General features: G+C 42.1%; 2 protein-coding genes across 4 annotated transcripts in view; one reads left to right on the top strand and one right to left on the bottom strand.

Moving 5' to 3' along the window:
* The window catches only part of LOC308472350 (glucocorticoid receptor-like), a 52,200-nt gene extending 45,390 nt beyond the window's left edge, over positions 1-6,810 (top strand). For all 3 annotated transcript variants that reach the window (XM_080997161.1, XM_080997162.1, XM_080997160.1), the window contains one exon: positions 275-6,810. In XM_080997161.1, the coding sequence (XP_080853287.1) occupies positions 275-427 (153 nt within the window). In that variant the 3' untranslated portion in view covers positions 428-6,810. The remainder of the gene's footprint in view (positions 1-274) is intronic.
* LOC308472376 (uncharacterized protein) overlaps positions 1-18,845 on the bottom strand; it is a 616,296-nt gene extending 597,451 nt beyond the window's left edge. Inside the window, exon 1 of the mRNA XM_080997251.1 lies at positions 17,452-18,845. Coding sequence (XP_080853377.1) covers positions 17,460-18,728 — 1,269 coding nt within the window. The 5' untranslated portion in view covers positions 18,729-18,845 and the 3' untranslated portion in view covers positions 17,452-17,459. The remainder of the gene's footprint in view (positions 1-17,451) is intronic.
* Positions 18,846-20,698: the final 1,853 nt, after the last annotated feature.

Here is a 20,698-nt window from a genome sequence, read left to right on the forward strand (position 1 = left end):
AGAAGACATTAGTGCGTCCCTCACAGGGCCACTCTGCCACCAACTGCCCTGTGGGAAGGATCCTGATGGCATTTTATATGTCAGTATTTCATTGTGGATTTTTATAACAAGAGTTTTACTCATAAACAGCTTTGAAATCTGATTTAAGCCAGCATTCTTTTGTCAGTTTTAATTTGTGCTGTGATATATTTAACGTCTTGCAGCATTTTATATATGCTACACTGTATTGATAATTCATGCTCCCTTTAAGAAATTATTCTCTTATCATTTGCAGGTGGTTGAGAATCTTCTAAGCTTTTGCTTCCAAACGTTTTTGGATAAATCCATGAGTATTGAATTTCCAGAAATGTTGGCAGAAATCATCAGCAATCAGTTACCAAAATATTCAAATGGGAATATCAAGAAACTCCTATTTCATCAGAAGTGACTGCCTTAATACAGAAATAATGCCTTAAGGAAAAAAAAGTCAATTATAGCTTCTTTTTTACAAACTAAAAGACTTGTTAATTTTGTCCTTGCAACTATATTGGGTGTTCTTGTTTTTGTTTTGTAATTATGCACTACATGTGGTTTACAGAGGGCCAAGACCTAGGTTTCAGAAGCAGATGCCTCAAACTGAATGATTACAGGAAGAAGGAAAAGAAGGAAATATGATTTGGGATTTTCCCTCCAGAAACACCATCATATTCACAGGATAGGATATACCAAAACAGCAGTGTCAAGTTCAGAATCTACATTGTCAACATTCTGCTAGGAATTTCTGCAGTTGGCTGGATAAAATTTTCTAGGTTTTTGTTTTGGTATAGATTTTTTGTATAGTTAAGGTAGCATTTTGATTTATGCATGTAACATGAAGAAAGTTTACAACTGTATATCGGAAAAGGGAAGTTGTGCCTTTTATAGCTATTACTGTCTGGTTTTAGCAATTTCCTTTAACTTTATATACAGTGAACTAAGCTTGCTCATTTTTTCTTACATAATTTTTGTAAAACGTCAAGATGCCTATTGTACAGCTGTTTTTTTAAAGTGGGGCAGCTCATAGCTTAATGACCTCTAGATATTAATCTTTTAAGTATACTCATGTGAATATAGGTTGACTTTTCTAACCTGATCAAGACTGTCATAGTCACCTTTTAGATGTCACCTTTTAAATTTGGCCTATAAAAATCAGCTTTCTTCAGTGGCGGGGGTGGGGTGGGAGGGATTGAAATGTAATCCAAATCTAACCTGAACACTGGACATGCATACTTTTGATATTGGTCAAAGATTCTGTGAGCTACTTGCAAACTAGCTCTGTCTTAAACAGGTTTGTCAACAGAAACTTTTTTTTTTTAAACAAAGCATACTAGATATTTACATTTAATGTGATAGCCATAATTGTAAGATTCTTGGGCTGGATTGACAGTAAAATCATCAGTCTTGACTGCCCATCAGGAAACCTTCAGGAAAATATGCATAATTGTTTAAAAGTTTACTTCTGCATGGAAAAATTAACTTTTTCCATACTCAGTCTATTGCCATATGAGTGTGTACTTCTGTGTGCATCAGTGTATATTATATATACAGTGGCCACAATCCAGAGCAGCTGTCATAACGCAGAACAAAACTGATGTGCACCAAAATTGGCATGTCTGCTGTTCTCCTTGGACATAACTGAGAAGTAGCAAAACCTGTGCTTTTTTAAATTATTTGGAGGACAATATTGATGATCAGTTCATCTTTTTTCCCCACAAGTGCAAAGCTGTGCAATTGCCTCCTTAAGTTTCTCAGAATTGTTGGATTACAGCCAGTGTTGCCATTCCAGAGAATCTGCTCCCTCCAACCTAAGATGTGATTGGCACTGCCACTTCTTATAACCTATGGGGAAGGGGTTGGAGGATGGCAAGGCTGCCTTAGAGATGATAGTACTGCAGCTCATGCCTCACCAGTGCAGTAGTGCCCCAAGTCCTGAACACACACACCCGAGCCTACCTTTGCAGCAGCTTTTTGAACCCCAGTAAAGCAGAACAATAAGTAGAAAGAAGCCAGTTTCTGCTTGTGGATCACTCCCTGGATTGGGCAAAATCTTGACTCTATTTTAAGTTGATGGTTAATTTCTGTTGACTTCAATAGTCAGGAACTCTATATGTGTATATACGTACACGTATACATACTTTATATAAATACATATACATAAATATCATTGAATTACAAAAAAAAATGTAATTATGCCCAGTATATATTATGTTTAGTATTATAATGATTCTTAAAAGATTTTACTTCAAGTAAGATTTTTACCTTTATGCAGAAAATAAAATAGACCAAACTACAGAAAGAAACAAATCTTTTCTGGAAAATAAAAACCCTAAACTTGTGTTCTTACACACCCATTTTCACTTCATTCATCACCCAAACAATCCTATCTTGTTTCCTGGAGAACACGAAAATTCCGCTACTGATTTAGTGGTGTAGACTAGAGCTTTGTCTCTGTACGTCTCCCAACCCTTCTGCATCAAACTACTAGTGTGCCATAAAAACAACCACCATATAAGTCTTGTGAATTTACAACCATGTAAGTCTTGTGAATTTTTCCTTGTCGTCATTGATTTATATTTTAAAACAATTTGCAAGCTGTAGTAGCCTATCCTCTGAGCACCTTAGGAATTCTCAGAAAATTGTAAATGCTACGCCACTCAAAAGAAAGAAAGAAAAAATATTTTTGTTCAAAGTGGCCTGGATATTTCTGTAAAAAGAAATTAATGGGGGTTTAATTACTTAACAGGAGTTAACAATCAAAATGTAATATGATGCTACTAATATTTTTTTAGTTATATTTTCAAATAGATATCATTTGGTAGAGTTTGAAAAGAAAGGAAGGGCTACTACAGCTTTAAAAGCAATTTATCAAATTATTGTAAAATAGCTTGTATAGTGTATCATAAGAATGGTTTTTAGATGACAGATTGCTTTATCATGACATGTGATATATTTTTTCTAGGGGTCACAAATGTGTTAAATGGTAACCCATACAAATTGTGGTTTGTCTGGAAGTATTAATCCTGGCAGCATTGTTCTGAAGTATCTAAAGAGGTACTCTAGTTTTACTTGGTGTGTTTCTATTGTTTGTTTGTTTTTATCCTTTTCCTTTTGCTTTCCTTTTTGTTTTAAAGGCACTTACCCATATTCGGTGGGAGTTCCTCGGGCTGAAACCTAAATCCATTAGTCCGCTGTAAGAAAAACACGGGAGCTGGAGGTTGAATTTAATTGCCCAGCCCATGCGCTTGGTCCCCTCACATTCCAGGACTAAACCTGCAGCAGATGTGCAGGTTTATTTGACCCTTCCCCCTATCCCACCCCCCAAAAAATAAAGTAGTGTGTTCGTATGTCCACACTTCTCTATGTATGGGGTTACTTTCACATATAGCCTCACAGAGCACCGCAAAACAGTGAGACAAATTTGGCAGTTAAAATGCATACAGGTACCAGCAATATGTAAATAATAGAGCATAGGTTGTTCACCGTCTACTAAATACATTTCTAATTATTCAACAAAAATGCTCCTGGTAAAATAGGAGTTTTTACCAGAACTATCTGTTTTTAAATCTTTTTTTAAATAAACAACACCAACGACAAACGTTAAGCTCATAAATGGAAATCCCCAGCTACTTTCAAGTAAAATACTACCTTTTAATAACAGTAATCATTCTTTTTGATCTCTGTGCAGTCCCACAATTGGGTGCTGCACCTATGCATAGCATCTTGAGAACCTTACAGAGCTTTTGTCAAGTAACTCATCCTCTGGTGCTGCGAGCCTCTTTGCAATTATCTGGGGTGGGGAGGGGAGGGGAGGGGGGATAGGGCAAGCGCCACCTCCTTGAGAATGTGCTGCCTGCGTTTCTCTCTGTGAACTTTTCCACAGGAGCACCAGCTCCCTGGCTAGGGCTCTAGAAGGTTCTAAACATGTTCTGCATAGAAAACAGTTGTGTTATGCACAGATGACCACTCAAAGGATACCAGAAACAGGTAAGAAACCTGTCTCTCTTCTTGAATAAGCTCTTTAAAGTATGTATGTTTTAACAGTTAATCTAAGCTTCAGAGAGTATTTTAACATTAGTTTGCAAACCATTGGGATGAAAACGTGTATTCTGCCTGATTTTAGTTAATGCTAAGAGACTCAAGTATTTGGTTTCAAAAAGGTTCCTGAAAAGATAAATCATGACACCCTGTCTTTATTTCAAAGGAAAATTTGGAAAGTTGAACTTGGGAACTGATGTGTAGTAAACATTTTAGTCCAAGTTTAAGGAAGCTAGCACTGCATCCATAGACAAATGTATGTGTGGTGGTTTACCTATACAAGTGAGGTATACAGAAATCAATATTATGACTATGTGCAAACAAGTACTTCAGCGGTGGAAAAGAGGCTCAAATTCTTTTGATTTCATGTATTTTTGCTCAGTTTTTGGACTTTGATTTCACTTTTTAAAAATGCTGATTCTGGAAAAGAACTTTCAATTTAAATGTGCTGTTAAGAATATAAGTACAAGCCATTTAAAGTACATAAGCATCAGCAAAAGGTATGTTGTTTCTTGTCTGGCTAGTCTTTTTCATGCTGGGGAAAATCAGCACTTCAAATAAAGCAGGGAATATTCTGACTTCTGTCTCTTCAGTGCCTTGCCACAACATGCTAACAGAAATAAGATGGGTAGCCCCAGATATGCATGCTGTATGTTAGAATTGCACTTGGAAACTAATAGGAATGGCCTTTCATAGGATATGTTAGGGCATGCAAGCGGAGAGAGGAGATTTTATCACTTATACACCACTAAAGTAACTGAGAGCCTTAGCCTTAAGCCTGAGCACACTTACTTCGAAGTAAGTCCTATAAAATCTTTGGGACTGACTTCCAGGCAAATGTGCTTAGGATTGGTTTGCCAATCTTGCCAGCCGTACCGTATTAAACCAAAAATACAGCATTGAGTTTCCTTGAAAACAGCAGAGGCTGAGAAAGTGCGCACAACTGGGGGAACAAGTGCCAGCCTACCTTAGGAACACAGCCACTTAACTTGACAAAATAACAGCGTATTAGGAACAGAGGTGGGAAGAAAGCAGATGGTGGAGAACAGAGAACCGAGGCTAGTCCCATTTACCATATTCATATACGCACATCATGTGAAGCGATTACAAATATGCAGGCTCACAAGATAGGATAGCACATCTTCATTTTGTTCAGCATGCAGAAACTCAGTGGGGCCTTAATTCTTCAACCTAGTGTGTATTCCGATGCTGATTATGCAAAGAACTTAACCCTTCTACACTTGCAAAGAATGAGTTAAATCAAATGCTGTCAGGCAGAACCCGTTTTAGTTTTTTTAAAAAATTAAGTACTATTTACAAAACCATATTAAATGTACAGGTGGATGGTAGCTGGCGGGATGGGGAGGTCTGTAATTTCTACAGCTCTTAACATCTCCTTTGAGAGATGCACCCCCACCCCCACCCCCCCGCTCCAACAGAAAAGCTGGGTCCAGAGCTACAGGTGTGTCTGCAGACAGTGTCTTCTGTTGACAAGTAGTGTTATATACTTTAGTGCCAAAGTAAAGTGAAAATAAATCCAAAGACGTTCTTCCGCTTCGTCGAGCAGAAGCCCGAGAACTTTTATAGAACCTACCTGACATACTGTTACACAAATGCTTTCCCTGGTGCTGTGTAAGCTTTTGGACATAAGAGTTAAAATTAACTTGGGTAGTTAATGCCTCCTTAGCTTTACTGTTGCATCAGCACTAAGTTGCTGTTGTGGTGCTTACACAAAGCTTTTATCACGGTGGGGCTGTTTATGCCCTGCATGACATGTCAGCGAATCCTTTTGGAACACCCATAGAAACATGGGGTGGTATTTGGACATCACAGAACAACAGGCTCCCATGATTTTCAGCAAATGCATGGCAAATGAAATCGATGTCAGGGGAGGGGGAAACCTTTTGCATGTTTTGACTAGCCCATGGGGCCAGTTCTGGCCCCTCAAGTGTAGGAGGGTTGAGACATCTGAGGAAAGGGTGGCAAGGCCCTGGCATTTTGAACCCACTGCAAGATAAAAGTATGTGCTTAAGTACTTTGTGGAAAGGGACCAGAGTCTCCAGCCTCTTTCAGAATTGAGCCTCATCCACCACTGCCTGGTCAATATTAAAACCAATTGGGCACAATTGCCCTGAATGTACACACATTTTTATGCTACTGCTGTCAATGTAGGAACCATACTTTTAAGCAAGAAATAGAGCCTCATATTATTGGAAAACACTGAAGGGCCCTTTTTGAGGCTTTTGTTAGCTGGTAAAAAGGCTGCGTGTGTGAAAATAGCCTCCTTTCGCCCCAACCCCCCAAAACCATACAAGCCCAGGCTTAATAGCACGGATTCAATAGTGTGTCAACGTTCTATTTTGTATATTATACAAAAGATATATAATGGGGACAAATCCTATATTATGCTGGTGTATGGCATTATTAAAAAGCTTTTTTTGTTATTTTTATCACAGTAATTTTAAACAGTGTAAAAAAAATTAAAACAAGTGACTCCTGTTTAAAAATAAAAAGTTGTAGTTTTTTATTCATGCCGAATAACTCTGTAGTAACCATGTCTTTTCACCTACACAGTGAAATGTTGGATTGTAAAATCTTGTGTGGAACTGTTGAGCATTTATTTTTCATTTTAAATTTTGCTGTTCTATTAAATTCAAAGCCACACGTCTGTACAGAAGTTGCAGTAAATGTAAGCCATTTACAGCAATGCTGAATAATGGACAAAATGACATAATAAAAACCTGCTTTTTCATTACATGTTCAAATACCCTTTGAAGTAGGGTTTTTCGTTTTGTTTTGTTTCTTGTACAGTGCATTGCAGATGGAGTTCAGCCTTCTATTAACCTACAAAAATTAAGGCTGCAATCCTATAAACATTTACCTGGGAGTCTGTGTGTGGTTGCGTTAGAGTACTGTCAGTGAAAATAATACAAGCAGAAGCATGCCAAAAACTTTACTGAAAATTTATTTTTATCTTGCACACGAAACCCCTCCACCATCTTCTCCCCACCTCCCCGCTCCGAATTATCAGGGTGGTGACAGATTCTTGGAATTTCCAAGAGGGTTGAGGGAACAAGCACGAACAGAACAGTTTTATACCTCCAGAGAGCAGTTAATACCTTTTAAATATGACGGCAGTGACCTGACCCCACCCTTCCTTATCCCAGTGGGGGCAGATGAAGAATCCAGGAATTAAAGACGAGCAACCATTCTGCTTATTCCCCAAATTGAACACAAATAGAGCGCTTTCTGCTCCTTAAATAGCCTCCTGAGAATACAGTAATTCACTAAATGAGGAAGGCATGCAACAGGATTTTAAAAGAAATGTGTGTGTGAATGACAGAACCTGAGCTCCGTTGCCAGCTAAGTGAAACAAAACCTCCGGTCAGGGTTAAAGCAGCAGGGTTCACTGCAGAATGAGACAAAGGACTTTCTTGGATAAAATAAAAGCATTAAGTCACAAATGAGAATCTCACTGAAGCCACAGTTTTAAATTAATGGATTGGAACCAAGGCAACCAAAGCTGCTGAAAGACCGTGCTAATGACCTAAGTGAGTTGGCAAAACAACTTAATTTGTTTTAGAAAGAAACAAGTGGACAAATGCAGTTGCGCTTCTAATGAAATAGTTTGGTGAAATCTATAAAACAGTTGCCTTCAACTTTGCTAATGCCGCATTTAAATTGGAGCAGCACCTGCACTGAAATGCATAAAAAGAATGACAAAAATTCTATTAACTTGGGAGATTTGGGGGCTGCAGCCTAAGTCTCGCTTTAGCCTCCACAGAGATCTCTGCAGTGGCTTTCATTTACCTGGGAGTCAGACCCAACGACCTGTAAAGGACAGGCATGAGCAGCAGATTCAGACAGATTCCCCCCCAAAAGTGGGGGCACTTTGGACAAATTTCAGGCTTGTCTGAGCTGAAGGGGGATCTCTCCAAAGCACCGGAACTGAAGTTGGGGACCTCTAAAGTGATTCAGGCCAATTCAGATGTTTCAAAATCTATACAAAAGGTGTGCTGGTAAAAATCGCCCTATTAGGCAAACATCATGGTGGTGTGAAGAGGTGACCATCTAGCTCTTTATCAGAATGATTCTACCAGGTCTCTGCAATCCCCATGCTTCATGGAAATGTTCTTGAAGTGACATATCATCTTGTTCTTGTCTATCCTGTGTTCTTTGCAAGTACTGCTTGTTTTTAAAATGCTGGACATTCAAGTCCTTTTGCCCTTGTGCCACATTTGTTCCTCTCAAATCAGCATTATGAGTCGCTTGTGCGACCTTTAGTCCCATTCATCGTTACTTCCTAACCACTACATCCAGCCTCCTGAAATCTTGCCGCTTTCTTTCCTAGAGGCACCTCCATAATTTTTGCTATTTCCATAAATTCAAAACATTCTGGTTAACCTAGGCCAGGCATAGGCAAACTCGGCCCTCCAGATGTTTTGGGACTACAACTCCCATCCCTAGCTAACAGGAGCAGTGGTCAGGGATGATGGGAGTTGTAGTCCCAAAACATCTGGAGGGCCGAGTTTGCCTATGCCTGGCCTTGGTGTTTGATGGCTGAAAGACCCTGGTCACCTTGAAATGATGAATTATGATAGTAAGGTAAAGGTAAAGGGACCCCTGACCATTAGGTCCAGTCGTGACCGACTCTGGGGTTGCGGAGCTCATCTCGCTTTACTGGCCAAGGGAGCGGGCGTACAGCTTCCGGGTCATGTGGGCAGCATGACTAAGCCGTTTCTGGCGAACCAGAGCAGCGCATAGAAATGCCGTTTACCTTCCCGCTGGAGCGGTACCTATTTATCTACTTGCACTTTGACGTGCTTTCAAACTGCTAGGTTGGCAGGAGCAGGGACCAAGCAATGGGAGCTCACCTCGTTGCGGGGATTCAAACTGCCGACCTTCTGATCGGCAAGTCCTAGGCTCTGTTGTTTAACCCACAGCGCCACCTGTGTCCCTGTTATGATAGTAGGCGATTGCTTTTATGAGTTTAACTCTTTTTAGAAGTTTCAGTTGGGTTGTATTGTTTTAGTATCGATATGTTAGCCACCATTGTCTGCTTTGCAGGAAGGGTGGGATATAAACACATTTAACAAATAAAAATATCTTGCAAGTCTTTAGTGGAAGAGGATATAAGCCGAGGGGCTATTTTTATTGTTAGAATATTTCCTTTTGAATTCTAAATTTCCTTTTAGAATATTTTGGAGTCCCTCCCAGAAAAATCAGTCAGGTCAGCTAAAGCACAGTTAGTGATCCTTGAAATATTTGTAAAGCATGCTACAAATTCAAACATCCTGCTGCAATAAGAGGAGTGGTTTCTCAAGACTTAACTAGGCTTTGAGAGGAGGGTGTGTGGAGATGCAAACTGAAGAACTGACTCATTCCAGGAAAAGACTTCTTGTTGATTATCTAAAACCAGATGGAATGGTTTGAGAGAAGCCCGCTGAGAGAGCATTTAAGCCAAACACTAAGAGTACGGTGCTAATGTAACAACATGTGAGCTGTTCCTTCTGCCTAGTATGGTATGTCTAAAAAGCCAAAGACTTGCACCCTAGAATCATAGAATCATAGAATCATAGAGTTGGAAGAGACCACAAGGGCCATCGAGTCCAACCCCCTGCCAAGCAGGAAACACCATCAGAGCACTCCTGACATATGGTTGTCAAGCCTCTGCTTAAAGACCTCCAAAGAAGGAGACTCCACCACACTCCTTGGCAGCAAATTCCACTGTCAAACAGCTCTTACTGTCAGGAAGTTCTTCCTAATGTTTAGGTGGAATCTTCTTTCTTGTAGTTTGGATCCATTGCTCCGTGTCCGCTTCTCTGGAGCAGCAGAAAACAACCTTTCTCCCTCCTCTATGTGACATCCTTTTATATATTTGAACATGGCTATCATATCACCCCTTAACCTCCTCTTCTCCAGGCTAAATCTACCCTGGTTCTTCATCTACCCTGGTAGATGAACCAGACATAATAAATGAACTGCATTCCTGTTCTAAAAACAAGTATAAAATACAAAAAGCTGCCTTCAACCTTCCCCTTTTAAAACAAATTCCATGTACTTGGCCCTCTTATCTGCATTTTGGCACTTTGTCAGGGCTAGTTTTGAAAAACAACGGGTTTTCTGGAATACGGGTCATGAGCATTGTCCGATCTTTAGAATATTTTGACTGGAGCTGCAGTCATTAAACAAACAAACAAAAAATATTTTTCAAATAAGAATTATCCATACATTTTCATAATATGCTCATTAGGTAATGACAGAGGAAAGCTAGTCAAGCCGTTAATCCATCTATCTCAGTTTGGTCTACACTGACTAGAAGCAGCTCTCAACGCTCTCTTGAGTCCTACCTGGAGATGCCAGGAACTGAACCGAGGACCTTCAGAATACCCTGCAGATGCCCTATCACTAAGCTGCAGCCCTAAATTGAAGCCTCTGTTTGAGGCAAGGCAGAATCTTCATCCAATCCATGTGTCAATGATCCTAAAAGGCCACACCCTCAGCAACAACAAGCCAGAGTCCAACAAGCTACTCCAGGCAAGCATGACCTGTGTATTCCTTTCCGCTCCCCCTTCCTACACTGCATTTCCTTGCACAGCTGGGGCTGCTACTGAACTTTGACTTTTATTTAAGTTCAAATCCTCTTACCAAAAAAAAAAAAGGGGGAAAAGAAAAAAAAGACTTCTTAGCTGTAAACTAAGGACAACAAATAAGCTCATCGGTACTTCTTCGGTTACATTTTCCACCAGGCTCAGCTTGTTTAGAGATGGAAGGGAGGCCGCCTGCTGGAAGAAAGGGCATCCCAAGCCCTGCTCTTTCATCCCACTCTTTGGAGGAGTTGGGTCCTGAATTTTGCAGTTCCCGGGGTGGAAAGCAACTGAAGGCTGCTTAAATTATGACGCAATCTGTCAGCTCCATTTTGAGTACAGCAACTAATGCACCTTTGCCATGCTAAATAAATATTCAATAATTAGCCCTTGATAAGGCAGTGGGCTCCATGGTTTTTTTATTATTTGGGGAAAGAAGTCGTTTTTGTCAATGTCTTCACTGTGCCCTAAAACTCACATCTTCCCTGATTATTGGCCATGATGGCTTGGGTAAGATGGGAGAGCTGCAGGTTCACCATTACTGCTTTAAAAGCCTCCACCCAGCCATTCCTATTAGCACATTAATAACCAGCAGCCATTGGGAGCCAGATTATATTGCTTCATCTCTTCCCCAAGGTCACCCCACTCTGCTAATCTTTCTGTGCAGTGTGGGGAGGGAGTGGAACAACTTGCCTCATGAATTCTCACATCGCATAAAGCCTTATTGCACCACCCCCTAGAAACCTCTGGAAGTGAGGAACAAACTCCATGTGAAGCAGATGTATCTATTCTAAGCCATGCTATAGTACACCAGCAGTATGCAGATGTTGCTACGCAGAATCTATTTCAGTTGTGGCTGGGCTACACTTTATGTCAGTCCAACAGACACACACAACTAAATACTAATTAAAAGGTTATCACAATTCTTGGAAAGCACATGTTTATATATTAAAACCAGTCATGTTGATTGAATTCATGGAAGAACCTATGATAAGACCAGTGAACAGAGAGGTTCATTAAGCAGTAAATTCCTAGCCTTCTTGTATGAAATAAAACCAGCCATTATGAGAACAAGATCTGACCCCAGGAGTGAGCTGTGCTTCGATAGGCAACAGAATGCAACTTCAGCAAAATTCAGGGTGACTAACCTATGGGCTGCCATGTTATTGAACTCCAGCTCATTGGTCATTGATCAAGGATGTTGTGGGCTGTAGTCCAATAATACCTGGTGGGTAAGGAGTCACCCTGGGGTTGATAGAACTTCTACTGGATCTGACAAGATAAAAATTATGGACATTTTGAAATTTGAGAAAGGCAATTATCAAGCAGTAGATAGGATTGGAGTGGTGTTATTTTATAAGACTAGCCACCAGCCAGAATCTCTATTCCCAATATGTGGGTGATTTGCATGCTATATTAGCAAAGCAAAAGCCACAACACAGATGATCAATATTCACTGACCGCATGTGTGAAGGACCTATCACAAATTGATATTTCAATATAGAAATTCTGTATCACCATCTGATAAAGATATCACATTTAGCTGAGCATTGGCTGACCAACTGATGTACAGGTGCCTTGTTGTGTACATAAACTTTCTTTACATATAACGTATATATAATGACCAACCCTTTTTTCTTTCGTCTGCTGTACCAGATTTGAACACTAGTAAACCTGAACGAGAGACGCGGGTGGCGCTGTGGGTAAAACCATGGAGCCTAGGACTTGCCAATCAGAAGGTTGGCGGTTCAAATCCCCGCAATGGGGTGAGCTCCCTTTGCTCGGTCTCTGCTCCTGCCAACCTAGCAGTTGGAAAGCACCTCAAAGTGCAAGTAGATAAATAGGTACCGCTCCAGCAGGCACGTAAACGGCGTTTCCGTGTGCTGCTCTGGTTCGCCAGAAGCGGCTTAGTCATGCTGGCCACATGACCCGGAAGCTGTACAGTGGCTCCCTCGGCCAATAAAGTGAGATGAGCGCCGCAACCCCAGAGTCGGCCACGACTGGACCGAAGGGTAAGGGGTATCTTTACCTTTACCTTTAAACTTGAATAATTTTAAAGCTAGTGAACTGGACTCCATGCCCAGGGCCCCTTACTAGTCAATTTACATTGCCTCTATAATAATCAGGGGAAAGTCAGGTACAGTAGTGCCACTGCAGTGCCAGTACACCCAAAGCTCTCTTTGCATGTACATGGGCCTTTGGCATAATGTATCATCACACCTAGGAACAATTTACTATGAAATATAACTTAAGTAACAATGGATTTGCATGGGTGCTTTAAGATATCTACCGGTATCTTTTCCAGTATAAACCTAGTCTTCAGGACTATGCCTTGTAACAGGCTAGACACCACAAGTAACATGGGTGGGGTGAAAAGTAACTGGTTTTTCTTTTAAATTTTTTTTTTTTTTTTTTTTTGGTAAAAAGCTTGTCCTCCCCTCCCCTTCTTTCACAGTTCTCAGAAAAAGTGCTTCATGAAACCTGAGCAGTTAGGAGTTGTGGTCTCATTATTTATTTTATTCAATTTGTGAACCACTTCCTTTGGAACATCTAAAAGTGATTAGCAACAATATTGTTATGAGTTGTAGGTGCCAGGGTTTGTGGTGCCAGATTCCCCTACATTACTGGGTCTGATAGGTAATGTAATTATGTTTGGGGTGTTAACATTGCCTGCCAGACACTGGATTTAGCAAAGTGTTAAAATACAGGCCAAATCAGTTTCCGATGTTCACGGGATTGACTGAGAGATAGGCTATTAACAGACAACAAATACAGGGAAGATGGGCCATCAGCAAAGTCTTTTTGCCAGCCAACAAATGGATGGAGCCCGTCTCTGAACTCTGAGAGACAAAGCAGAGTGGAGAGTTTTAGGATTACAGTTCGGAATGATGTGGGCTGGAGGAAAATAGTGGCAATCTTTAAAACACAGCAAGCTTGAAAGATTCAGACAGCAATGGCAGATTTCTGTTTGTATCCAAGAAGAAGCAAGAACCTCTTGGGAGTGTTAATGCTGTGAACCCCTCCATCATAGGTTCAGGTTGTATATGTGTGTAAAAAAACCATGTATCAGAAAGACTCTACAGTCTCCACTGTGCCTTATTTTCCAAAAGGAAACAGACCCTGGGTAAAGCGCTCCTGGAACCCCCTGGAGATTGGGGGTGGCGTGTAACGATATCAACAGCTTTATCCAGCACGCCACAGCTCAGGCCTAAAATTGCAATTGCTCTAAAACGAAATATAGGGACCCTTGTGGATTGCACCAAGCAGGTAGTGGTGCAGCTTGGACAGACAGACCAGATTGTGGGCCTGAGTCTGTGCCAACAACTGTCTAGTTGTACCACCACAGCCCACGCTACTTGCGCAATTTGTGGTGCATGTGGCGCAGGATGCTCTCTGCCAAGTCATGGATAAATCGCTACGCACAACCTTAGCCAGGCTTGCTTTCACCACCTCCTGCTTCCATGGCTGGGAACTCAGGAAAAATGAGGGGCCGCCCCAGTGAATTGCACTCAACGACAGGGGAGTCTAGGGGTGCTACAGTGGTGCAGAATGAGCCCAAGATGGTGCCACTCATGCTTCATCCCAGTAATCCTATGCCTGAGGAACTCGGCAACAATAACAGACCACTGAATGAGCACACGGGTTCTACGCCCATTTTTTATGGTACATTAACAGCGAACATCATAAGCTGTAAATGGGCATATTTAAAACATTTCCAACATTTAACAAATAATCAAATGAAGAAGCGAGTAAGCACATTATTCTTCCATTTCTATATACAGTTTAATATATCTACAGGGTTTTGCAGAAGACTGGATGACCTAGCACTACAAAAATGCTCAAAAGAGATGTACTCACTAGTTCAGAGAATGTGTTCTTTCTTGGAATTACTTCAGATAACCAATATTGACAATTCTAGGAGAGGGTCATGGTGCCTCAGACCCAGAGGCTTAGGGGAAAGGGAGGGAGAAAGAGATTTAAAAGAATCATATCTCTTTAGAAACCAGCCTTGAAGCTTGAGCATTTCTGGCATGTTTTTACATTCGGGAAAGCACATTACGTATTTTTTTCAGAATTCACAACTTAGAGATATAAATGTGCGTTCTTATACATCACTGGATCACATCCAAAATATAAATTTTAAGTATGCACATGGACACACATAGCACACATTTGGGTGTGATTTTTTAAAACCAGTATTTCTGAATTATTATTAGCAGCTGGTTAGTGAAGAGAATTGTTATTCTGGACTTCAAAATAAACATAAAACCAGTTTCTGTGTAATGCAGCCTGTTGCTATCTAGATGCATTTTATTCACAGCAGATTAAATTTGTATTTTAGAAGATTTCTGGCTCTCTGCCTATCCTCTTCTTTGCAAAGAAACAGTGGACACATATACTGCAGTTGCATTAAGTACTTAGTACCAAACTGAAGTACCTAACCTCATGAGAAGAGAAGACTCCCTGGAAAAGACCCTGATGTTGGGAAAGATGGAGGGCACAAGGAGAAGGGGACGACAGAGGACGAGATGGTTGGACAGTGTTCTCGAAGCTACCAGCATGAGTTTGACCAAACTGCGGGAGGCAGTGGAAGGCAGGAGTGCCTGGCGTGCTCTGGTCCATGGGGTCACGAAGAGTTGGACACGACTAAACGACTAAACAACAACAACCTAACTGAAAGCCTTACCTTGGTTAAGAACTGTTGTCACGATTTTTGTGTGGGTTCCTGCCAATGAAACTGTGCGTTACACAGAAGCAGGGCCAACTCAAGACATTTGGGCACCTGAGGCCAACCACAAAATGGCGTCCCCCATCCTCCAGGGAAGAAGGGGCGAGTGAAAATCAGGGACAAGGAGGAATAAAGACCCACATTTGGAACAAGGGGGTGAGAATCAAATCAACCTTACCCAATGGCTGAAGTGGGAATCAAAGGCTTTTGTGGGGTGGGTGCAGACCCCAGGAGACCCCAGAGAACTCTTTATTTCCTCCCTGGGGGTAAAAGGAGACTAGCAGCACTTCCCATTCGCCAAGAGGCCATTGTAGGAAGTGACATGCTGAGGGCGGGAGGCGGCTTCCAAGGATGTGGCAGATCCAGCCTCCAAGGTGTGCACACCACACCACAGCTGTTGCTGCCATTGTGGCAGCTGCAGTGGGCAATGCATTCCTTGGAGGCTGACCTGCTGCCCTTGTGGATCCTGCTTGTCAGAGGCAGTTGCCTCACCATGCCTCATGGGTGAGCCTGCCCTGCACAGAAGTACTGAACCACTGAATTCCATGGGGACTGCTTCCGGTTATGGACAGGATTGAAGCATACAGTTGCATCTTAAAGGTGCCACACAGAGCTGTTAACAAGGACCCTATAAATTTCTGGAACTACGGGAAAATATTATTTCTCATTTGTACCATTCTCTGCATTCTCCTACTTTTTTTGCAATAGCATTTTACGTTTACCAAACTGTTTTAGTAGTTTTGGCCTCACCACAACCCACGATGCCTGCTACTAACTACTAGACTCTGGGCAACCTCAGCCTGCAAGGCTAATGGTCAGATGATGGGAGCTTGGGTTCAAAAACATCTGTAGAACACCACTTTGGCTACTTCTATACTAGAGGGTCTGGTGAATGAATCATAAATTATTTCTTTGACTCTAATTATCATCTTCATAACTGGTATAGAATGTGTTGTTACAATAAAGTCATGATCCGGGTCAAAACTACATTCTAAATATCGAGTAGTTCTTTCCTACAGCATATTTTTACTCAGTTTCAAAGTTTGCTATCTAAAAATTCAGAGGGAATAAAAACAGCTGCACATCCACATTTATATGTTCATGATTTATATATTAGATGTGTATGTGTGTGCATTTTAACGATATAGATATGGGTTAAGTCATAATGGAATCACTAGCAACATTGTTCAGCAGCACAATTTTTTCCTTATCCAGCTTTTGGCATTTGATGTGTTGCCAATTCGTATAGAAAGCCAGTGGAATTTAATCATGCAAGGGGAAAAACCTCTCCAAGGTTGAAGAATGAAGCACAGCAACGGGGGAAAGATAGCCAGTATGTTTAAAGGCCAATTGCAAGCAACAGATTGGAAATAAATGGAGATTCCTAACTTTTACATAACAACATTCTCATTTCCTTTAGGTGCTAAACTGCATAACGTTCACACCAAGGTTTTTTTACTTGACCTCATAATTTCTTATTAATGCTGTACAATGCACAGTGGGCACTACTACCATGCTACAAATTGTCCACTGGGATCATTTGATCGTATTTTAACCTATTTTTAAAACAATATTATTGGTTCACAAGAGCCAGGCAAGGCCTTCACTTCTCCACTGGCCTGATACTTACAGCAGCAAAAGAATGTCACCAGGCCTTGTTGAGCCTTATGGCAGTACTAGTGTGATGGAAGAGTCAACTGCCCCTTCTTCCCAAGCCCAGATCACCTTCTGTTAAGTGGCCCCAGGAATTCTCCCTCATAATTGTTGGAATTCTGCCTGGGTCAGAGGAATGTGCCACAAGCATAGGCACCGGCAGATATTCCTGTCGACCTCCCCGCGTCTCCCAACCTCTGCTGATAAGCAGGCGAGGTCCGGCGATTCTTCTCAGATGTATGAGAGGAACACACCGTTCTTCCTCTCTCCCCTTTGGTGTCCCCAGGGAGGGGAAAGAAGCAGACAGAAAACTATTTACATCATTTATTTCTGCCTCTTACATCAGTACAGAGAATCATGTCTGCACTCAACAACAGTAAGAAGTAAACTCCTCCCACGTACATCCAGTACGGGTCATATGACACACACACACTGAGCTAACATCCGGTGCTCAGTACAGAATGGACTGCCCCTTTGTTTCCATGGCAACAGTCACAAACATCCTGTCTGGCTTTCCAGCCACAAGCAGCTGGCTGAGCTGCTGGAGCCTTTGCTTGCTGCAGCATTGGTGCTTTATGGTAACATACTCCCCCTAAAGTATCAATGTGTGCTGCGAGCAAAGCGTCATCCAGAGAAGAAAACAAACAGTTGTTATATTTATAACATTCCCCTGTTGTTTCAGTTCCACCCTTGGAACTACCCGCCACTGGTTTAACCAATGTACCTCTCTGGTTGTGTGACTTCGCATTACCTCGGTTAACACCTCTCTGTTGTGCCTTTGTCTCTGACTCAGACACAGCTTCAATCTGTCCTTGGTCGTTTACAATAGCAACATATGCAAGGTTAGCAAACTCCTTTGAATACCTCTTGGGTGGTACACCCTTCGTTGCTCTCTCAGACCTACGTATGAGGTTCTTATCCTCTGTGCTCACCGGTTCAACCTTTGAACTCTCTGGAGAACCAGTACTAAGCTTAATCAATGGTTCATCCTCCTCTTCTGAGGGTCTAGTCATTATGTGAGATTTCCTCTCAATGACTGTGACAACTGAGCTGTCTGAGCTATCGCTGTCATCATCAGTACTACTGAACTCAATAAGATCAAACTCATCATCATCATCATCAGAATCGTTTCCTGTGGGAAATGTCTGTACTATCCGCTCTTGCTTTGGAGCACTCTCTAGGAACTTTGTGAGAATCACCTGACCAGATTCAGACAAAATTACTCTGTAGAGACCTTTTTCATAACCCACAAAAATGCCTCTGGCATTCTTTACTCCACCTGGAGCTTCTGTTCTCACATGAGACCCGAAAACCTTAAAATAGGCAACAGAAGGTTTTCTATTGAACAGCTTCTCAAAAGGAGAACATCCCAACTCTGTTGAGACTTTTCTCAACCACACATGAAGATAGGACGCTAGCGATTCGGCCCAATATTCATGTGGCAAATGTGAACTCAGCAATTGCGCATTCATCCCCTTTTGCAATTCTTTGTTCACTTTCACACAGACCCCCCTGTTCCACGCTTCTTGCGAAACTGCCACTTTGTGGTCTATCCCTTTTCCATCCAGGAACTTCTGAAACTTCTGTAACAGAAAAATTTGCTTCTCATCTGTGAAAAGACAATCAATGTTAGCATCATGCATACTTTTAACCTTGTCACAAAACTCCTGAAACTTTTCTAAAGTTTCTTGTGGTTTCTCCATCATATAAACCCAAGAATAATTAGTGAAACAATCCACACACAAAAGGTAAAATCGTGCACCGCCTCTAGATGGTTCTAGAGGACCAATCACATCAGCATACACCCGCTGAAATGCTCTGTCGACCTTCTTCGTCACCTTCCTGGTGCTCACACTGGTCACACCTGCGAGAGAGATTTCGTTAGAAACAGAGGAATTACATTTCATGTAATCACTTTGATCAAAAGTCAACAAATACAGTCCATCTTTCTCTTTGGCAGTAAGAAACAGTTCTCCATCTTTGTAGATCTTGCAGCTTTTAGCATCATAGGACAGTTTCAGTCCTTTCTTTGCAATCTGCGACACGCTCAGCAGATTAAATCTCAGTTCTGGAACCAGGTAAACATCATTTATAGTCAAGTTCAGACTCTCAAGATACACAGTCCCAATTCCAGTCGCTTCCAACTCTTGACCGTTGGCCTGTTTCACAGTGAAGCTTTGCTTCATCAACGTCGAAAACAGTCCTCTGTGCGGGCACATGTGAACCGTTGCGCCCGTGTCAATTATGAACGAGTTCCCAACATCTGGCGTGGTTCCTTTCGCCATCATAGCCTTTGCAGGTTTCACCTGGCACTTGGTACGGCTTTTGCCTGACGCCTGAGGCTTCGTAGAGCTGCTCTTTGCTCCTCTTGACTGGCGCGGCTTCTTACAGTTTCGCTGTAGATGCCCAGCCTGTCCACAATTGTAGCATCGGACAGCACTCAATGCTACACCTTGCTCTCCAGTAGCATCAGCAGTGGGGGAATTAGAACTCTGTTCTTCCCTCCCCCTGTCTTTTTCTTCCAGTGCAGCAAGTCTGTCGTGTTCATTCAGGACCACAGCACAAACTCTCTCCGCGGTCAGCTGCGTGGCCGGTAGGGAACCAAGCTGACTGGCAACAACCTTGTAGGTGCGGCTAAGGCTGTTTATCATCATGAAGCAAAACACTTCCTCCTGAAGACGGAAATTGCGTTCCACCATCTGTTGACGCAGGAACTTCATTTCTGTCAGGTGCGCTTGAACATCTCCATCAGGCGCAAGTCTCAGATTGGTCAACTTCTCAAAATACAGCAACGCTGAAGAACCAGCATCTCTCTGATGCGTTGTACGCAGCGTGTCCCATACCTCTTTCGCATTTTCTAAATGCTGAACATGCACCAACTGATCATCTGAGACACACAGAATTATAGCAGTCCTGGCCCTTACATTCTGTGACTCCCAACCTCTGGTTGGTGCTGCAGGGATGGGGGTTTCAATTACATCAAAAAGCCTCTGATTCTGCAGCAGGGCCTTCATCTTTACAGACCAAGATGAATAATTGTCATTGGTCAAGGAAGGAGGGCAAGGCAAACCTCCCCCTTTCTTGGCATCCATCTTGAAGCCAAGCCTCTCTGACACAATGTCAAACAAACTGTAAAATCCAACAGTTGTTTTTTCCTTTCTCACGCAGCAAACTGCAAATTGTTTACGCTCTTTGCACCTGGCAGCTAAACTCAGGCTGCTATTGAAAAGTCCCTTCCAAGAGCTCGTAAACCTTGTAGCCAAAACATTCTCTGGTTTTGTTTCGCTTTCCCAGGCTCACACTCAGAGTCCAGCCCCTTTGCCAGTAACTTTCCATTACCTTGAACTTTGTTGCTCTGGAAAACACCTCTTCTTTCCATCAGCTGTCTGTGGAGCCTCTGGCATTTCTCAGACGCTTTCCTTCTCCCTTGGAGCAGAGGAGGACAATCCACCAGCCTCTCATGCAGATGTCTGATGAATCGCAACCATCCTCTGCTACCACTGTTGGAATTCTGCCTGGGTCAGAGGAATGTGCCACAAGCATAGGCACCGGCAGATATTCCTGTCGACCTCCCCGCGTCTCCCAACCTCTGCTGATAAGCAGGCGAGGTCCGGCGATTCTTCTCAGATGTATGAGAGGAACACACCGTTCTTCCTCTCTCCCCTTTGGTGTCCCC

This window comes from Podarcis pityusensis (assembly GCF_964106645.2).
Source record: "Podarcis pityusensis genome assembly, chromosome: 2".
Lineage (NCBI taxonomy): Eukaryota > Metazoa > Chordata > Lepidosauria > Squamata > Lacertidae > Podarcis > Podarcis pityusensis.